Below are 19650 nucleotides of genomic sequence, written 5' to 3'. Positions count from 1 at the left end.
GTTCATAAATATGGGCAAAATATATTTGTATGTGTTTATACCTCTAACTAGCATGTTCCTACAGAGCATTGCTCTTGATGCTGCATGTTAATCAGTGAAGCAACGTCATCGAGTAAACTTGCCTCAAATTTACTTTTTTCCCCCAAGGCACTGTGGTTATAGCAAGGCAGACCAAGAAGGGGATGAAGAACTCTACTTTCATTGTAAGTGTTTGGCTTTTCTTTCTTTTAATGTATCCCAATTTGAACAGAAATCTGATTGTTTCTATTGGCATGAGTGAATCCCAAATATATCATGCTAAAAATTTTGTAATTCGCTCCAAAATGTAAATCCATTCAGAAATATCGCATGACTTTCAGAATATTGAGCCACTTTCATGGCACAGGTTTTGCCTGTAGCAAACCCTGCCCAGATGTTTTCGTCACTACACTAGTGAACTATTAAATGCAGCCCATTCTGTTTTCTAGTGAGGAGTGTCTTGTTAAGGCAAGGTGGCCCTTTCTCCCACACAGTGAGCGATGCTAAGAATCACAGAACTCAGGAGACTAATTGCCACTAAGAGATACTTCCTGAGAAACATAAAGCATAATGTCAGTATCCAGTCCTCTGATGCTTTCCTTAGTTCTTAAAAGATCATGTTAGAAATCAATTATGAAGGAGGCCTATAAGTTCAAAGAATATAGAAAAAACATTATTTTGTTGCAAAATGAATGGCAAATGGAAATAAGGGCTTTGAGAACAAATGTTAATAAATTTTACAGGTGAAATAAAAGCCTAAGCTTCAAATCATTTCAGTTCTAGAATTAATGACATTCTTAACCAAGCATATTATTCCTACTTTTGAGCCTTGGAGATATAGAAACCAGGATTTTTATTGTTTTTTTAAAAATTGCTCTACCTTTTATGACATCTCTAATACATAGATAAACTTCTTTACAAAGATATAATAGTTACTTCTTACCTAATTGGCCATATTCTTCTTATAGTATCTAAAAAGATACTACAGTGCAACTATTCTAAAGTTTTAAGAGTGTCCAAATGGCATTCAGGAATTTCTAACCATTTTAGAATTTCCTCATAATTCTTAAGAAAAACAGTGCTTAAGCTGAAATATGTGCATCAAATTGAAAATAATACACTTTACTAAATTTTACTCCTTTGCATTTGTTGAAGTAACAGTCATTTTGACTTTAACAACTATTAAAGCGGTCGTTTAACATAACAGTGATTCAAATTGAATGTGAAGCTCTGTGGAATTCTAATACAGAAGCCAGGAAGGCATGTTTGCACAATTACTAAAGTAAAAGGAGAGATAACTTCTTCATAAGGCTTAAGCGTCAAGTACTCCCACTTTTACTAAACTCTTCCTAGACTCTGGGATGTTCCAAGCCTTTCTCTATATTATTATATATGCATTCTCTTTAAGTTAACATCACAGGTCATATCCAGTTCAAACCTAACATGCCTTGAGTATACCTGCCTCTATGTCATTCTGTTTTCTCACTCTGGTCCTTTGACTAATTTGCCAGAGATTTTCCTATAAAAAGCATCATTAGTGGAATCCAATAGCCAGTTTATAGGTAGAAGAGAGGGAGAGTACAGGGTATTTTCCTTTCCCTTGTGGCAGGAAAAATATAACACCTCCAAAACAAGGAAGAAATGATTGAAATCTGAGTTCCTAAAGTTTTATTTGTATTACAAAACATGTAAAAATTGAAAATATAAGGCCTGGAAAAGATTATTGGAATCTTTGATCACACCCATATGTGTATAACTTATTGGTGCAGTTATTTAATATCACCCCACCATCAATATGCCACTTTTCTGTCACTTTTATATTTATCTAATGCATTCTCAAATTACCAAATATACACTAGTTTGTTTGCTTTTATCTTGGAGCATGATGCAGAATTTAAACGAAAACAAAACTTAACCAAACTCATTGTATAGATTTATGTTTACTTGTCATCATTCAGTTTTAATATTTTGAAGACATTCACCTTTTTCATGTTTTACATCCAGTTCTTAATCAGAAGCATTCAGAAGTGAATGTCTTATTTGTTTATGTAGATAAGATGAACTCGCTGTCTATAAACAGTTTCCATCTCACTGGCAAAAATATCTGAGTGGTCTTGAAATATTTAACATTCATGAGAAATGCAAATGAGGCAACAAAACACACGCACACAAACATACACACATACAAACGTGGGCTCTTAGTTGGGACAAAGCAATAGACTATTCAGAGATGATATCAGTATTTCCTTTTATTTAAAGCGTGCACTTTTAGATGAATAATGAAAAAGTGAAGTGTTCTTAACTGCTCTGCCCTATTGAAGCCTGTGTATTTTTGACACTTTTTTCTTTCCTTCGGTATCCTGTCATTCGGGTTGAACCAGGCAGTGCACTTATCCCACTTTATGGCTTTATCTAGAAGACCTAGCTATTTACACGCTGATGTCCTTTTATTCCCCCAGCACATGGGCAGTCTTCATAGGTACAGAGACACCAGATTTGATTTTTACATGACCTTGGAAGCAATCATTTAACTGGCCCTGAATTTAACAGGATATTCAACCATTGCTAGCAGGTGCCCTGGGCTCCCCAGAACCCCACGTCTCAAATTTTCAGATATAAACACAATGGAGGAGTTTAGTGAAGCAATTCCAATTTACATTTTGTTTCCTCCTACCGGTTCTTCTAACAATGTCTTAGAATCCAAGCTGGGTAGTATTTCATGTTTTTATGCCAAAACAGCTTTGGCCTGTCAAAATGTTTTATGACAGCTTGAATAAAGAACCATCAGAGACCCGTTTGAGATGCAGAAGGCTACTTCCAATCTAGTTTCCTTATCAAAAACAAAAAAAAAGTGAAAGAGAGAAAATAAAAAGGGACAAGATGGCTCTTTCTCCAACTGCCTGACAACCTAGGAGGTTAACCTATTGTTTTCTTCCCTTCTCTCTCTCTTTCCCCTCTTCCCTGTACTCCTCTTTTTTCTCTTTCTATCCCCTCTCTTTCTTTTCTTCTTGTGTTTTTTTTCATGTTCAGCTTTAGTAACAAATGAGCATCTGTCAGTTTTATAAACTGCAACAATAATTGTTTAAGACAATCAATTTTGGATAAACAACTACAGCAGAATAAATCAAGATTTTTAAATCCCAGTTTTCCTTTATACATTCCGCTTATTTTGTTGTTATATGTTCCTTTTTTAAATCTGATCTTGATTCAATGTTATGACATAAGCACAGTTAGGCTGCAGTGTAATATATAAAGACATTGTTCTGAGAGTAGTAAGATTCAATGGAAAGATTGTTTGGTGGCTTTGTTAAAAATAATAAAGACTTTTTAAGGATATAGTGTAATTTTCTTCATTGCATTAATATAACCAAATATGCCTACCTATCTTTGTCTTGAACCAAATGAGTAGATTTGGAATACTTTATTGTAATTGAATTTGATATAAAGTTGACTTACCATTATCTGTTACCTGCATGCTTCTGGGTGCATTGAAAGATTTTAACTTTTAAGATGATACTATGTTGTTTAAATTTTGACTACCTTTGTGAGGCATACTGGCTACCTCCTCGTATTAGCTAAAATCTTCCAAGGCCTTATAATGAAAAGTACATATACATCATTTCTCTTTCAAATCACTGTCATACTTGGTAACAGGTCCCAGGAATATTGTAAAGTTTCTAATTTTACTCTGCACTTTGTATATCCAGCTTCTATTACCCTCAAGGTGAATATTAAACTATGTCTTTTGAATATTTCTCTTTGATTTTGTGATAGCAGTCCCTCGTATCTTGTACTAATTTTATGTATATGTCAACAGTGGTTGGTCTTTAAAAATAAATCAAAGATTACATAAGATGTCTAAATGTTTTTAATATTGCTGTCAGTATAGCGGTCTACCTGTAAATGAAATGTCTTATTTCCCTGGTGTATTAATCTGATGGATTGACTGATTGATAGGTTTATCATTGTGTTTCCAAGTCCATTCCAACCCTCTGTCTGACTTGAAGTAGGCAATGATGACTCTGAGTTTAATCAAACCTCCGGTCCGATAGGAGAGGCACATCAGAAATTTCGGTGGATGTCTTTTGTTGATTTACTGGAAAAGCAATTCAGTTAGTAACCTATGAATTGGATCCTATGCTACCTATAGAAGCTTGCAGATAATACGTAGACGCCAGCAGACTGGAGTAGTCTGTTAAAACTGCTGTGAATGAGGTGATGTGGAAGCAAGGTCACTGTTCCAAGGAGCACTCTGCATAATGACAGTCCTGGGCTGACTGCACAATAAGTGCTTTGCTTCATCACAGTCATGCTTTCTTACATCATTACAGTTAAATTTCCAGGCACCAAAACCTACATTGACCCTGAAACCTATGAGGACCCAAATAGAGCTGTCCATCAATTCGCCAAGGAGCTAGATGCCTCCTGTATTAAAATTGAGCGTGTGATTGGTGCAGGTAAGACTATTGTAGCTTCCTTATTCAGCTGTTCTCTTTAGCCAAGATCGAAAGTCATATATCATAATGACAGCCAAATAATTATACTTCAAGTGTAGAACTCTTGCATTTACCTGAACGATTGGAAGCAACGGGGCTGTACTTGTTTATGAAATCTTAAAAAAGAAATGGGAGGGAGCACCTAGTACAGAATGTGAATATATGTGATTTCAACAGGGTTCTTAAGATGGTGTGTTATTAGCTACTTCATAGTCACTCCTGCTGTTTGACAAGAATAGCTTAGAATTTTAAACATTGGAATTTTCTTGTATCTTGATGGAATGTGCATTCCTATCTTTGAAACTGCCTTTCTTCTCTTTTATTTCTAACAATTAACCATTGTACCATTTACATTTATGTAGAAAAAATGGTATATAAATTAGTTAAATGGAACACTATAAAGTTTAATTTTTTTAGCCCGAAGTGTTTATATATAGGAAGTGTAATCTGTATAAATTCCATACTTTAAAAATCTCAAATACATATTGTTCCTTAGACTCTAAAAAAATAACAATGGTTGCAATTTGGTAATGTGCCCTGATGCTTTAGAGATGAGATGTTTTCAATCTAAACGCTGCCTCTGAAAGAGTGTCTGCTACTGAACTGACAAGTGACAACCAAGTAATAGACGCTTAGTGAGGCTTAACTAGAGTTAACAATAGTGTGTTTCCAATTTTAATTTTGTTTCACCCATTTCATAACCTGTGTCATTGCATATGGGAAATAAAAATCCCCCATCAATTTGAGTGCATTTATTTACACTTAGAAAAAAATGCTTGATTCATCGAAACTTATTTTAAATATTTTAATTCATTTTCTTTGAAAACATTAACCATTTCATCAATTAAAACATGCCTGCTTGTTCTTTTACTTCAGGAGAATTTGGAGAAGTTTGCAGTGGTCGCTTGAAACTTCCAGGGAAAAGAGATGTTGCAGTGGCCATAAAAACCCTAAAAGTTGGTTACACAGAAAAGCAAAGGAGGGACTTTCTATGCGAAGCAAGCATCATGGGGCAGTTTGACCACCCAAATGTCGTCCATTTGGAAGGGGTTGTTACAAGAGGTAGACACCGGTGATATGCTTCATTTATTAAATAGGATGTGCTGGAAATTAGTAACATTGCACATACATTTTAATAGTAAATCGTGAACTCACTGCATTTCTAACTGATTTTTATTGGTGTGTAACTAATAAAAACAAACTATTTTTGCTGCTATGCAGAATATAATAAAGGAAAACACAGGATTAGATTTGAAGAATGAATCTCAGTGCTAGGATGACTAATGATTGTGTTTATCTTCAAAAGTCATAAAGTCATAAAGGTGGTGTAGCTCCTCTACATTTCACTTTTTGTTTGTTTGTTTTATTATTGTTGCTCACAAGCTATAAATAAAAAGGGCAGGGTGTGCCTGTGGCTTAGTGCATTTGTCACCACATTCCACATTGCATGTCTGCCCAAGCTTAGTCCTGTGATAAGAAATCTCCCTTCTTACCCCTTCAACTTCTCCAAAGAGGGCATGGGTTGGGTCTTTTGTGGGAGGGGTGAAAGAATGAGAAATTCTCAAGTGTAAGTCACAGATTGTGAAATACCAATTTCTCCTTTTTTTATTATTAGGGAAGCCTGTCATGATCGTGATTGAGTTCATGGAAAATGGAGCCCTAGATGCATTTCTCAGGGTGAGTGCCCACCTCAGTCTCCCAAAACCTAGAACCTGAGAGAGGTTCTAGTTCGTGAACATTGTCTCACAGTACAGTGGGTAATGTGTAAAATGTATGAAGTCAGAAAATTATCTTTGAAAAATCACAGTTCTAGACTGTTAAAATAGAATACTCAATAAAATGAGTTATTTTTATTGTTGCTTGAAGTACAGAGGATATCCCAAAGTTGTGCTATTTAAGTACCTGATACAAGACAGTAGATAATTAGCAAATGATATGCTATGTTTCTATAAATCCTTAATTATGAACAAGCATAGTTCTACTGTAGGATGCTTGTCTATTCAGAATATGGACATGCTAGCATTTTTGAAATAGAAAGAGAAAATGGGTGGAGTGAGAATTCTTAGAATGTCTTCATTATGGAATTTACTATGGCACATTTAACTCACAGTTATAAACAATGAGAGGATTTCAAGGGATCCTAATAGTCAAGTCACTACGTTAATTACAGGATCCGATTTTCTGAAGCGACACCCAGGGCATTCACATTTTCAAACACATGTCCTCCATGTAGCATGTCTGTTTCTGTTCAGAAATGGATGGTGGCCAGTTTGGTTGTGAACATCTCTCCACGCTGTAGGCTAGTACACTGTTGCACAGTGGTTGTTGAAAGTTGTGTAGCTACCAGCAACACAACCAAAGGCATGAAAGGTGAAAAATATTAATAATTTTTCCTAATTTCTCAATATTTTAAATCACAGTTTGACCCATTTTCTTTTTTATGATTTGAGAATAAACAATACATTTGCGTTCCTTGTTCTATGGGTTCTTAGATTGTTTATGTACGTGTTTTGGCATATAGGGAACACTTATGCATCAGAGTTTATTTTTTGGAAATTCTATTTCCTAGCCTACCTGAAAATTTAGCATATACACAATGGATATTTATAATAACCAATTATTATCAGTTATCATGAAAATAACAAATGTATATAAATAACTATATATTACCACATAATCTATAAAATTGTTGACTATCATCTCAACCAACACGTGCTATTTTCCCCACTAATTCTCTATATTACATAGGTAATTAACTAACACTTTGTGTTATACAATGGTAAATTGCAAGTATGCATATATATTTTCTGGTGATTTTGTCCCCTTTGAAGTACCCCTAAGTAAACTTTTTATTTTGTCTTCCTACAGAAACATGATGGGCAATTTACAGTCATTCAGTTAGTAGGAATGCTGAGAGGAATCGCTGCCGGGATGAGATATTTGGCTGATATGGGATATGTTCACAGGGACCTGGCAGCTCGCAACATTCTTGTCAACAGCAATCTTGTTTGTAAAGTGTCAGATTTTGGCCTGTCCCGGGTTATAGAGGATGACCCTGAAGCTGTCTACACAACTACCGTAAGAAAACACCTATTATTTTACTTCTAATATGTAAGATATCCCAAGCAAGCAAGAAGGGCTTAATGTGAAAATGCAAACTGACCTCAGCTTTTTTTTGTGGATATTGGTATTATTATTACAATCTCCACATAAAACCAGAAAGTAGGAGAGAATGATGATAGCGTCACATCTGGTGTTTTACTGCACTAGACTTGTACAATGTAAATATTATACAGCTAAATTGAACTCTATCTAGTTACTAACTTGTTATCACAACAGTAAATAGAATCATATTTAATAAAAATTCTGAAATAATAAATATGCTAACTCATAACTTTTATGATATCATACAAACAAGAAGGCTTATGTGAAAATTTACTTAAATATCCCATTTTTCACTCCACTGTACTGGCAACGTAGTCTAATTCATCATTATCTATTCATTACATTCTTGCCATGACACCTCACAAGGTCCATTAAGTATAGTTGCTTTAGAAATGAGCATGTAATGAGAGCGTAATAGGAAGATTGGTGACTTTGAGTACAGAGAGGTTCAAGGTTTACAGACCCAATGCTACTAGGCTGTCAACTGATTAGAAACACTTAATATAGGTTGTGGTGTGTCCATAAAGGATACATAAGCTACTGTGTATATTTAAAGTGTCAACATCTTTTTATAACAGGGTGGAAAAATTCCAGTAAGGTGGACTGCACCTGAAGCCATTCAATACCGGAAGTTCACCTCAGCCAGTGATGTGTGGAGCTATGGAATTGTCATGTGGGAAGTAATGTCTTATGGAGAACGACCTTACTGGGACATGTCAAATCAAGATGTAGGTGATTCATTGTACAGAAAAGGCACACATTCATATCCACCTCTAGTGTAGTATAGTTGATGGCTCCTGTCTATAAATATATGTCTATAAATTTATGTTTGTAAATTTATACATGTCTATATATCTATAAAACATAGTTTCCCTGCTTCCTATCATTATTAGTGTTAATTATGATAATAATTCTCATGAATTCGAAATTCGTATGACTTTATTTTGTTTTTTATTTAGAATTATTACTTTCTCATGTTTTAAATTTATTTCTATTGGAACAAGAGAAAACTAAGAATGGTATTTCCCCCTTAATGATGATAATGTTACAAAGGGAAGTTCTTAATGAGTTGGGTAAAAACACTGTAGCAGAACAGGAATATCTTAACTGCCATTTAGAAAAAGAATGACTAGCAAATGAAGTGGAGTTGTCTCTCTTTAAGGTGATACAGACATAGACAGGATTAGGAATAGGCTGCAGTTAAAATTTAGGTATTTCCATTAAATCAATATCTTCGTAATTTAGAGTCACCTGAAGGAAGTTCCTGTGGTTTTTAAAGTCACATACTGTTATCTGTTGGGCGCTTTGTGGTACTTTAGATGTCTGTATTAACTGAAGGATGTATGACTGGGAAGAGGGAGGTTTTTATCATTTATAGTGTTTGGTATTTTCAATTGAGTGATAACCTTTTCCCTATTTTTGTTTTCTTTTGTTCATAGAGTTTCAGAGATAACATCTAAATTATGCTTCCTTTTGGCAGGGGCAGAGTTACTAATATTTGACAGGTTTCAGTGTCAAAGATTTCATGGACTGTCAAAATGTGGCAAACAAATCCTTGGGGCAGAGAGAGGGAATATTTACATCCCCAGATGCTGCACAGAGTCTCATCTCTTTTGACACCTTCCTTTCATACTAGTTTCGAGCAGTTGACAGGAATACAAGATGACTTAAACTCAGTTTACTTAACTTCCAAAAATAACAGAAGTGATTGAAAAGGAAAAAATTTAATTTTAAGTTTAGAATTTGTCTTTTTTGTTTTTCTTGAAAATAAATATCACAAATAAAGAATTATTAGAAGTAAAGTATTTTTCGGTCAAATAACATTATATAGGTCAAGTGAGGTTTAGTTTTAACTTCAGTGTTTAGCACCAGCATCTTAACTTTTTCATCTTGAATGTCTGAATTCAATTTGGCCATGGGTTTTATAGCACAAAAATTATCTACATGCTGAGTTTATAAAGAGAAATTTATATTAGTATTCTTATTAGAGCATTCTTTGTTTTACAGTTAAACACTGATGTATTATGTAAGCAATTCTGCTTCATTTTCAGTGTTGAAATTGAGATAAAATTTCTTTTTTTTCTGGAGCCTGGCCAATGATTTTAGCCAATGGGTAGATCTGTTGGATTCCCCACTGCATGAAAGGCTTCTCTGTGTACAAGAATAGATTGCATTTCCAGAGATAGTTGCTCTAATGACATTTTATCATACATTCAAGTGCCCTATCATTGAGTTATATCCACAACCCTCCGGATAGATTTATTAAGTGAACTGACTCATTTTGTATTGCTTATAAGTTGTCAGGTATGCATCTGTGAGGTTATTTCAGAAAGGCTGTGAATTTCAAATGCATTGGATTCTAAAAGACTTCTCATAAGGCACCATGAAAACAAGATGGAAATTCATGTTTATATTCCTAGGCAAATCTACAAAAATCTAGGCTGAATGTAATATGAGATGAACTGTCATTACTCACAATAAGGGAATAGAAAGTGGGTGGGTGGCGGAGGAGTCAGTGTTTCAGGTAGCTGTCCAATGCTTGCCTTCACACTGGACAGAGAAGAAAACAAGAACACGAGACAAGAAAATAGGTATATACATGGTCAAACATAGTCAAACAGCTTGTCACTTTATAAGCATTTGAATAACCATTTTTTATTTTCAGATACCTATAACTTTCTGGAATTTCAAGGCAGTGAAAGCAGTAACATGTGTTAATAAAATCAAAAGCTTCAATGTTCCCAATGTATTTCCAACTTTGATTTTTCAGAGAATTATGTAGATATTTATCTGTTTTGTTTAATGGCTTTCAAAAAAACATTATGTGTTTACAAGTGATATAAGGAGAATTACAAAGTTTTAAAACATTCCTTGAGATTCATAGAAGCTATTTGTTAATTAAACTTATTCTTGATTGGTCAAAATGAAAAATTTATTTTCAACTGATGAAATTTTAATAGTACTATATAGTCCTTTTTCTTTTAATATTACTCGATAAAGTGCTTTGTTGATGTTTTGATTTTACTGTAATCAAAACACAAAGCAGATAAGTTATCCATTTCATTGGAGGTAGTTATAAGTGTGACTTAAAAAGAATAAACTTTCATAATGGTGATTCCTTAAATCCAACCATTAAAAGTTCATTTAAAGACATGCAGAGATGCCTCAGACGTCTAGAGCTCTTGCTACTCTTGCAGAAGATCCAGATTCAGTGCCCTGCAAGCACATAGGAACTCTACTTCCAAGATTCTGACACCCTCTTCTTGCCTCCACATCAATGTTGTGCACATACATACATGCAGATACATGTCCATACACATGTCCATAGGAACTTTGAGAATATAATACATATATACCTAAATTTATTTGAGGGGGCAATTTATGAGCCTCAACTTAGCATATGTTTTAGTGTGCTATTCCTAAAAGAGAACATACATTTTGTGGACAAGTTGCTCTAAAAATGTCAAGGTCATTAATATTTATCAAAGTCAGTTCTTTGTTTTTGACTGTATCTGCTTTATCAGTTTTGTGAGGTATCTTTTCCAGAAATTCATTTTTCTTACATTTTAATTTTATTTTGGGGATTGTAAAATATTTACAACATTTATCCCCTTACTTTTCTCCCTCCAAACCCTTCTATATACATCTCCACACTCTCTTTCAAATACATGACCTCTTTTTATCAGTTATTATTATATGCACATACATATAATATATGCACACATGTTCCTAAATACTTGGATATATATATATTCAGGGCTGACACTTTAGCACTAGACAACCAATTGGTTCGCTCTTCCCTGGGAAAAGTCACTTTTACTTTTAGCTTTCCTCCATTACCTGTAGTTCTTTGTGTAGGGATGGGGACTCATGGGCTTTTGCCCATCTACTATGGTGTGTTCGTTGGTGTTATACTTGTTCAGTTCATGTTTGAGTGGTCATGTTGGTGAAACTTTGTGTGTGGGGGTGGGGTGGGGTGTCTACTAACATTACTAAGAGAGACAGTCTCACAGAAGTCCTCACAGAGGACTCCCTGGGTCTCTTTTTCTGGCAATCTTTTTAACCCCTCTTCCACATGTTACCTGAACCTTAGGTATGGAAGAGTTTTGTAGATGTATCTTTTGTGACTAGGCTGTACAACTCTGCATTTTGATTGATTGTAGCTTTGTATAGTGGTCTCTGTCTGTTGAAAAAATAAGTTATGGTTCCTGGAAGAGAAATACAGCCACTAATTTGCTAAATCAGCCTAATCCCTAAAAACAAACTATGGACACTTGTCTTTCCACCCTCAAATTTCTCTTGAATTTATAATGCTATCATGTTAGCCAGTGTCAAGGGTTTCTATTTCTCCTTGAGTAATATTGATATTTTTTAAACCCCTTGTTGGTATTGCTTACTTTCCTGATCTCTTCCCCATGTTATCCAGATAAATAATATCTTTAGATTTTTAAGATCATTATCCTTTTCATATATCTAAGAATATTGGTGATATGAAACTTAAGATCTCTAATGTCTTTACAGAAATGATTTTGCAAACCTATCTTATGTTTTTAATTAGTATTCAAACTTAATGCAATAATTCCTCCTGGATGTTATTTTTACATAAATTGTGGTAAAAGGTTTAAAGCAGTACTATGAATCATTAAGCCTTGACTAAAAACTCTTCTCGGTTTTTCACTGTAAAGCTTTCTCTATGCTTGATGCTTTGCACTTTCTATTGTCAGGTAGGTGAATGTGGAGGAAAGAGGGAATCCAGCTACCTTTCATGGACCAGAACAAACTGTGTCCAGAAAGCTCTTGCATCACATTACCAAGGACAGTAACTGTCACAGTTATTGACAAAATAGTACCTTTGATTTTATGTTCTGACTCAGCACATTCACATAGTATGTTCTCTTGTTCTAAAAGTGTCATCTGCACTCATCAAGAGATGAAACTCTTACACTTACTCAGTAACTCAATTTCCTTTTCCAGTTTCATTATCTTTTACGTCTATGCACAAGTGTATTCTTGCAACTATATTCAGCTAGAGCTCTGTAACATGTCCCCTTTTGAAAACCTCTGGGGTGGCATTAAAAATATTTCCATCCCTTGCACTCTGTGTGAACTTAATTGCTGTTCCCTGTTGCTGAATTAACTAGGAAAATGTCATCATATCCTGCACCTCATGGACCCCATAATAACATGCTTAATGTATTCATGAATTTTTTGGAAAGAGAAAGAAGAATTTTTGTAAGCAATAGGTCTCACTTTTATCTGGATAAATCATTTTGCCTTCCAGGCAGTTCATTTTGCTGTCATTGAAGCTCTGTTGGTAATATTTTTTAATGTCCTTTTGACTGTCAGGTCATAAAAGCAATAGAAGAAGGTTATCGTTTACCAGCACCCATGGACTGCCCAGCTGGTCTTCACCAGCTAATGCTGGACTGTTGGCAGAAAGAACGGGCAGAGAGGCCAAAGTTTGAACAGATAGTCGGAATTCTAGACAAAATGATTCGAAACCCAAGTAGTCTGAAAACACCCCTGGGAACTTGTAGTAGGTAAGAAATCTCCAGTGAAATGGAACTGAATGAACCAAAGTATTCGCATAATCCATTTGCCTCCTCAGCGTTACTCCACTAGCAAACTGAGGTCTGCGTCCATCCATACAGCCATAGTAAAATGTTGTGTTCACAAACACAATGCATTATGAGCATTTTCCTTTTCAGGTGGTTTACCTTGACTCATATTTAAAGAAATCCATTCAAACTTATTGGACTTCCCTTTTCTTAGGACTTAATACCAGATGTCATTCTCAGAAAATCTGTGCTGCTGGGATTTGTGACCAGGCCAGGGTGCATGATTTCAGGCCTGCATTGTTCTCTAGTTTTATCCTGTTTTTCTACCTTTGGCATAGTCTTACATTCTAATTTTCATTTTGCTTTGTTTTTTTGATAAAAATGCTTCTGTAGAATTGGAAATTACAGAAGTAACTCAGATATGCTATGCTAGACACGCATTTTGAACAACTCCCTTCACTTCTAGCACAGGGCACTGCAGGGTATTTTCAACTTTAGCTGCAGGTAAGTTTGCTGCTGTGGGCTGCACTCACAGGGGTCTATTGTCACCATGGGACTCCCAGTATGTTATCAGAACAGGGAAATTTGAATGTTCCCAATAGCACCCTGGTGGCCTGGTAAGTTAGAATACAGACAGATATACTTCCTTTACTCTCAGCTACTTGCAAAAAACCGATGAACAAATATGACTCTCTCAAGCTTCTTCACCTATATAGTGTTTATGACCATGTGGCAGACATGGCCCAGTGAACACACTTATAATTAAAGTTAAATTCAGGTATTTGTCGTTTCTGGGTAATTTATTTGGTTTTGGTTATCATATAGATCAATTAATTTCCTGTATCCCCCTTCCCTTTTGTGTGTGTGTGTGTGTGTGTGTGTGTTCCAAGACACCCTTTTTTGGTAATTTCTGAGAATTATTTGACTCTGTGTTCTTTTCTTACCTAGGCCCATAAGTCCTCTTCTGGATCAGAGCACTCCTGACTTCACGGCCTTTTGTTCAGTTGGAGAGTGGTTGCAAGCTATTAAGATGGAAAGGTATAAGGATAACTTCACCGCAGCGGGTTATAACTCACTTGAGTCAGTGGCCCGGATGACTATTGAGTAAGTTGTTAAATTGTACTTAAGAATTGATTAGGTATAATCCACAATTCATATGCTAGGTTATCCTCTTTATAGTAAAGGCCTATAGATTACAAAATCAGAAGGAAAGGGCATTTCTTTTAAAAGTGCTTATATGCCAATAGAGCTTTAAGATAAATTCTTTTTTAAGCAGCATACTAACAGGGTCCTGAAATCAGTTGTCACATGTTAATTTTGTAAATGATAAAGGTAAAGGTCAGAAAATTTAAATATCCTTTACGGTGACTCAACAGGAGTTTGACACATAATTTGTCTCCATGCCAGCATTCTGGGCCCTGCACAGTGGGGCTTTATCCTTATTAAGCACTGTATCATTCAGCTTCCTATTCACTGGGGAGTATTTCTGCAATCAGCTTTAAAATTACTATGAACCTGAAGTCAAAAGACCTGAGTTTTCTGTTCTAGTTTGTCACTGATTAAATGGTCTTTGGAGCTCCTAGCAATCAAATGCTCTTTCTGTAAGCCTCATGCATGTGACATGTGACATGTGACATATGACATGCATGTGAGCATAAGCATACTCACACTCTCCCTCCCATTTTCTTTGAACTGCCATATGTCTATGACATGTTTGCACATGGATTTCCAAAGTAATCTTTATTTCTGTAAATCTGCTTTTAAAAGAACCTGCCCCACCACACATAATAATGTATCGTTGCAATGTTTCAGCTATTTGTAAATATCTAACTCAACGTTTCTAGCTATTAGGAAAGATAAAAGTATGAAAGTAGTTATAACTAACTTACTGCACATGTAAACTGTGATTGTAGCATTGGGCATACATGCAACAGTTTTGTTCTTGCTGTTGAATGGAAGGATAGCAATTGCTCAGCTAGGAATCCATGCTCCGAGTTTCTCACAGATGCCACTCTACATTTCTGTGTAACAGTGATTCCTGCACTTTATACAAGCTCCCAGAGAACATTCCCATTACCAGAGCACCCCATTTTTCCAGTGAAATAATTTAAAGCATTCAACATTTCAAGTAATATTTGATTACCTTTTGAATTGGTGATAACATTTCAAGGTTGAAACAGTTTTTATATAAGATATCAGATTAGTTAAAAAGCAACAGTATGGTAAATTAAAGATAGACGTGTTAATAAAAGTTTTCAAAGGGAACTGTCCAAACAGGTCAGCATATTATCTCTGGAGTAGGATTACAGTACCCAAGAATACCATTAATATCTGTTAGCCTAAAGCATACAGAAAACTTTATTTATAGTTGAACACTTAGACCGTTATCGTGTAATGTGTCTAATGAGCATGCACTTGTCTTTTTCAGTGATGTGATGAGTTTAGGGATCACACTGGTTGGCCATCAAAAGAAGATCATGAGCAGCATCCAGACAATGCGAGCACAAATGCTGCATTTACACGGAACAGGCATCCAAGTGTGACATGTAGTTCTCCCTCATTTGGGGTTTGTGACTGCAGGAGAACAGCTCTGGCCTTCAGTATATGCATAGAATGCTGCTAGACGACAGTTGATATACTGAATCCTTCCTACAAGAAAGAGAAGATTTTAGAAGCACCTACAGACTTGAACTCCTAAGTGCCACCAGAATATATAAAAAGGGAATTTAGGATCCACCTCTGGTGGCCAGGAACACAGCAGTGACAATAAACAAAGTACTACCTGAAAAACATCCCAACACCTTGAGCTCTCGAACCTCCTTTTTATCTATAGACTTTTTAAAATGTACATAAAGAATTTAAGAAAGAATATATTTGTCAAATAAAATCATGATCTTATTGTTAAAATCAATGAAATATTTTCCTTAAATATGTGATTTCAGGCTATTCTTTTCCAGAACCATCTGTGTTTATTCTGCATAAAGACTTTGTTTTAGAAAGTTATTTGTAACTTTGAACCTTTTTAGTGTTAAATTTATGACACGTTACTACACTGGGTACCTTTGAAAGAATCTCAAACTTAAAAGCAAAACTCCACACATAGTTGAGGATATGAATTTGTCATTCATGGCTTTGGTATCCTTGCTGTGTCATTTTGTTCTGTTTAACCAGTGATGTTTTGATTTTGTTTGCTGATTGGCAGGTAGTCCAGAATTGCAAGTTGCCAAGAGCTCTGATATTTTTTAATAGGATTTTTTTTAATCAGACAGCATACTAACTTTTCAATGAAAAAGAAAAGCAATAATGATCCATAAATACTATAAGGCACTTTTAAAAGATTGTTTATAGAGTGATTTACTAGACAGACTTTAATAAAAATGTCAAATTTTAGGCTTATGTGTAGATGATAAAAGGCTGAGGATTCATCTGCAGATGCTGGTGATGGCAGGTCTGCAGGCAAGAGATCCCCAGGCTTCGTGAAAACCCGGTCTGAGCACACCAAGAGTTTTTAGTCTTGTGACATGAAGAAATTTAGGAGAAATAGTTGACTTATATTTTGTATTCTTTCTTGTTGAATGCAGTCCAAATACAAAAGAAAAGAATTCAGTTTTTTATTGTTCCTCCGAAGCAAGATCAAAGGGGCAGTTCACTTCTTACCACTCAAAGACATATTTGCCACAGAAACCATCAGTGAGAAGCAAAGCAAAACAGAGGTGTTTTATCTATGAACACACACACACACACACACACACACACACACACACACACACACACACACACACACAAAACTCTTAGATCAAACTCCTTTGCCACAGAAGGAAGAAGTAAAGGGTCTGGTTTTTCCTTTTCCACTTATTTATTAAACCATATTATTTGGTTACTGTGTTAGAATTTCATAAGCAATAATTAAATGTGTCTTTATAGATATTTCAGGAATGTATACATATTTGAGTAATGTTTTCAAAAGTTACAAAAATCATGAACTACCCCAACCCGAACTGTTATACTTCCAAAGAAAATTGGGCTGTTTATAATGATTTTAATAGAGAAAGATCCCAGGGATCGGTCCTAATTGGTGTTGTTTGGTAATGTGGACATCCACAAACAAGCAAGCAGGTAACAAGCAAAATCTGTAAATGTTCCTTTGTAAAACTTGTAAATTTTATTTATACTGTCTTGTTTTGTATACACATTTCTCAGTAGCGGCTCTGAGTACATTGAAAATGCACTATATTTTTCTATTTTACTTGCAGAGCTTCACAAAGAAACAGGTATTTTCAGTGCTACATAATGTGTTTTCCCACATTTAGGACCAAAGATGGCTATAGAAAACTCAAATGGATTGCTTCCCAAACCCTCCCCACCCTTTTTTTTAATCACTGTACAGTGTTATTTGATATTTTAATTTATTTTTTGATTGAGTAGAAAAACTCATTTTAATTTCACTAAAATGTTTTTTGTCCCTAAGGAAAAGTAATCTGTAAAAATAGTTTTAATTAGCATAATCCAGTCACCTAGACACTTCCATTTGTAATCTTTGTAATAGACTGTAAATATATTTTTGGAACTATAACACAATGTGCTTGAGGGTTATTTTTCAATGTCTGCAGTGTATACAAGTGTTTCTACTAAGTACAGCACTTTACAGTTCTAATCAGTAGCATTGGCCTTCGTGCGAGTGAGTGAGAGCTTGAACGAGTGTTCTCTAATTCCGTTTAGATTCTGGACTCACTAATAATGAAGTTCTTTTCTTGTTCATAGCTTAAGGTGCTTATTTTTTCTATTAAAATTAAATTAATAAAAAGCCATTCTAGAAATAGAAGACGCAGTATGGTACATGCAGACAGAGTCTTTCCTGCTTTTTCTAGTGATAGATTTATAGTTGAGTAGTCTTTCTTGAGTAGAAGGGCAGAATAAAAGTCTTTTTTTTTTTTAGTTTTTTTTCTTGTTTTCAAAAATAACGTTTCCTTCAGCAATATACCTCATCTGCCTTAAATTTTTTACAGCTCTTTACAGGGAAAGGGGAGAAGGGACGGGAAAGACACACAGCACAATAGAAAGAGGATGACTGCATCGCGCTCTTGTTTGTAGGTTTCTTTTCCAAATCAACACTATGGTTTTGTCGTACATGTATGTGAAACAATCCTGAAGAGGAAAGGAGTTGACATTGTGTACCTGATTGTAATCCTCTCTTCAGGAAAGAGATGAGATGCTATTGCGATGAGAATGTACAACTTGCACCTTGATATCTTTTTTGATAACTAGTGCTCAGGGGAGGAAACGTAGAGAAAGCAAATGCCCGACAGAGAATTCCAAAATTATAAAAAACACAACAGGAAATGGCCTCCCTGCTTTAATGCAGCCACCTTTTACAGAACACCACCCGCCCGCTTGACCTGGTTTGTGTTTAGTACTGAAATACAAGTAACTTGTTACATTGGGAGCTGATAGTTTCTCAGCAATGGATCAGGGCCTTGTTTACTAGAAGCGGTGGCTCATGCTTGCCAGAGCACTATTAGTTGAATCATATTGTATACTTATGTAATCTACATTAGCTAGTACTCTTTAGGACTATATTTTAATTGCTCCTCTTATTGGTGTTTTAAGACAATTGAAAGGGTGTAAGGCACCTCTCTTTTATTTAGGTAATGCTGATTCCCCCTAACCCCTTTTGTTTCCTGGGCAGCCTAACACTGTTCTGCTCACCTATGTGCATGTTCCAATGAATAACTGATGTGTATTTTTTTGCTATATGTGGAGAAATCATGGGGAACTCGGGGCGAGATATGCTTTTTGTTGGTTGAATTTTGTCCCTCCTTGCCTAAGAATTACTACAGGGGTCATCCTTTTATAAGGACAAAATGCTTTTGAACAGTGTCTTCAATGTATCAAGCACAAATAACTCTTTCTTCAACACGAATCATAAGTCTCTTTTTACCAGCTTAAAATAATAAATGAGTCTATTAGACAATGTAAAGAAAATCCTGTCTCCAGTCATTGGCGGATTCCTTCACATTTCTTATGCTTTCCTTTCTTATCTAATATCATGCCAAGAGATAAGATTTTATAGAAGTAGTTAAGTACTGATCAGAATATGAATAAAACTGATTATTCCTACACGACCCCATACTAACCTAATTTCACTCTAATCATTGATTATGAAATAACAAGACAGTTTACAAAGGGCCAGATTGTTGAACATTTCAGTTAAAACCTGTTTTTGTTTGTTCCTGAAGCTGCTACATGAGAATACAAGATTATTTGCATAAGAAAGGAAATACTTTATTTTTGGCCCTTGACAGACATGTTAAACATCTGACATAGCAGATGATACTGGGGAAAATTTGCATTTATACTCTGGGGTAATGCAAACAGGAAACAGCACAGAGAGAAAGTAGGACCCGATTGGTTGT

At 35.3% G+C, this 19650-nt stretch overlaps 1 protein-coding gene across 5 annotated transcripts in view; it reads left to right on the top strand.

Annotated features, from left to right (window-relative positions):
* Epha7 (EPH receptor A7) overlaps window positions 1–19214 on the top strand; it is a 148551-nt gene extending 129337 nt beyond the window's left edge. For 2 of the 5 annotated variants that reach the window (XM_040740604.1, XM_040740597.1), the window contains exons 9-17: window positions 148–203; window positions 4362–4475; window positions 5391–5576; window positions 6130–6191; window positions 7383–7592; window positions 8258–8407; window positions 13026–13219; window positions 14186–14341; window positions 15666–19214. In XM_040740604.1, the coding sequence (XP_040596538.1) occupies window positions 148–203; window positions 4362–4475; window positions 5391–5576; window positions 6130–6191; window positions 7383–7592; window positions 8258–8407; window positions 13026–13219; window positions 14186–14341; window positions 15666–15780 (1243 nt within the window). In that variant the 3' untranslated portion in view covers window positions 15781–19214. Of the gene's footprint in view, window positions 1–147; window positions 204–3048; window positions 3769–4349; window positions 4476–5390; window positions 5577–6129; window positions 6192–7382; window positions 7593–8257; window positions 8408–13025; window positions 13220–14185; window positions 14342–15665 lie in introns of those variants that run through there. The other 3 variants (XM_040740600.1, XM_040740589.1, XM_040740607.1) reach the window with 2 other exon arrangements.
* Window positions 19215–19650: the final 436 nt, after the last annotated feature.

This window comes from Mesocricetus auratus, unplaced genomic scaffold (assembly GCF_017639785.1).
Source record: "Mesocricetus auratus isolate SY011 unplaced genomic scaffold, BCM_Maur_2.0 Super-Scaffold_6730, whole genome shotgun sequence".
In the NCBI taxonomy this organism is placed as follows: Eukaryota; Metazoa; Chordata; class Mammalia; order Rodentia; family Cricetidae; genus Mesocricetus; species Mesocricetus auratus.
Note: the sequence above shows the minus strand (reverse complement) of the source record. Positions and strands in the feature narration are given on the sequence as shown.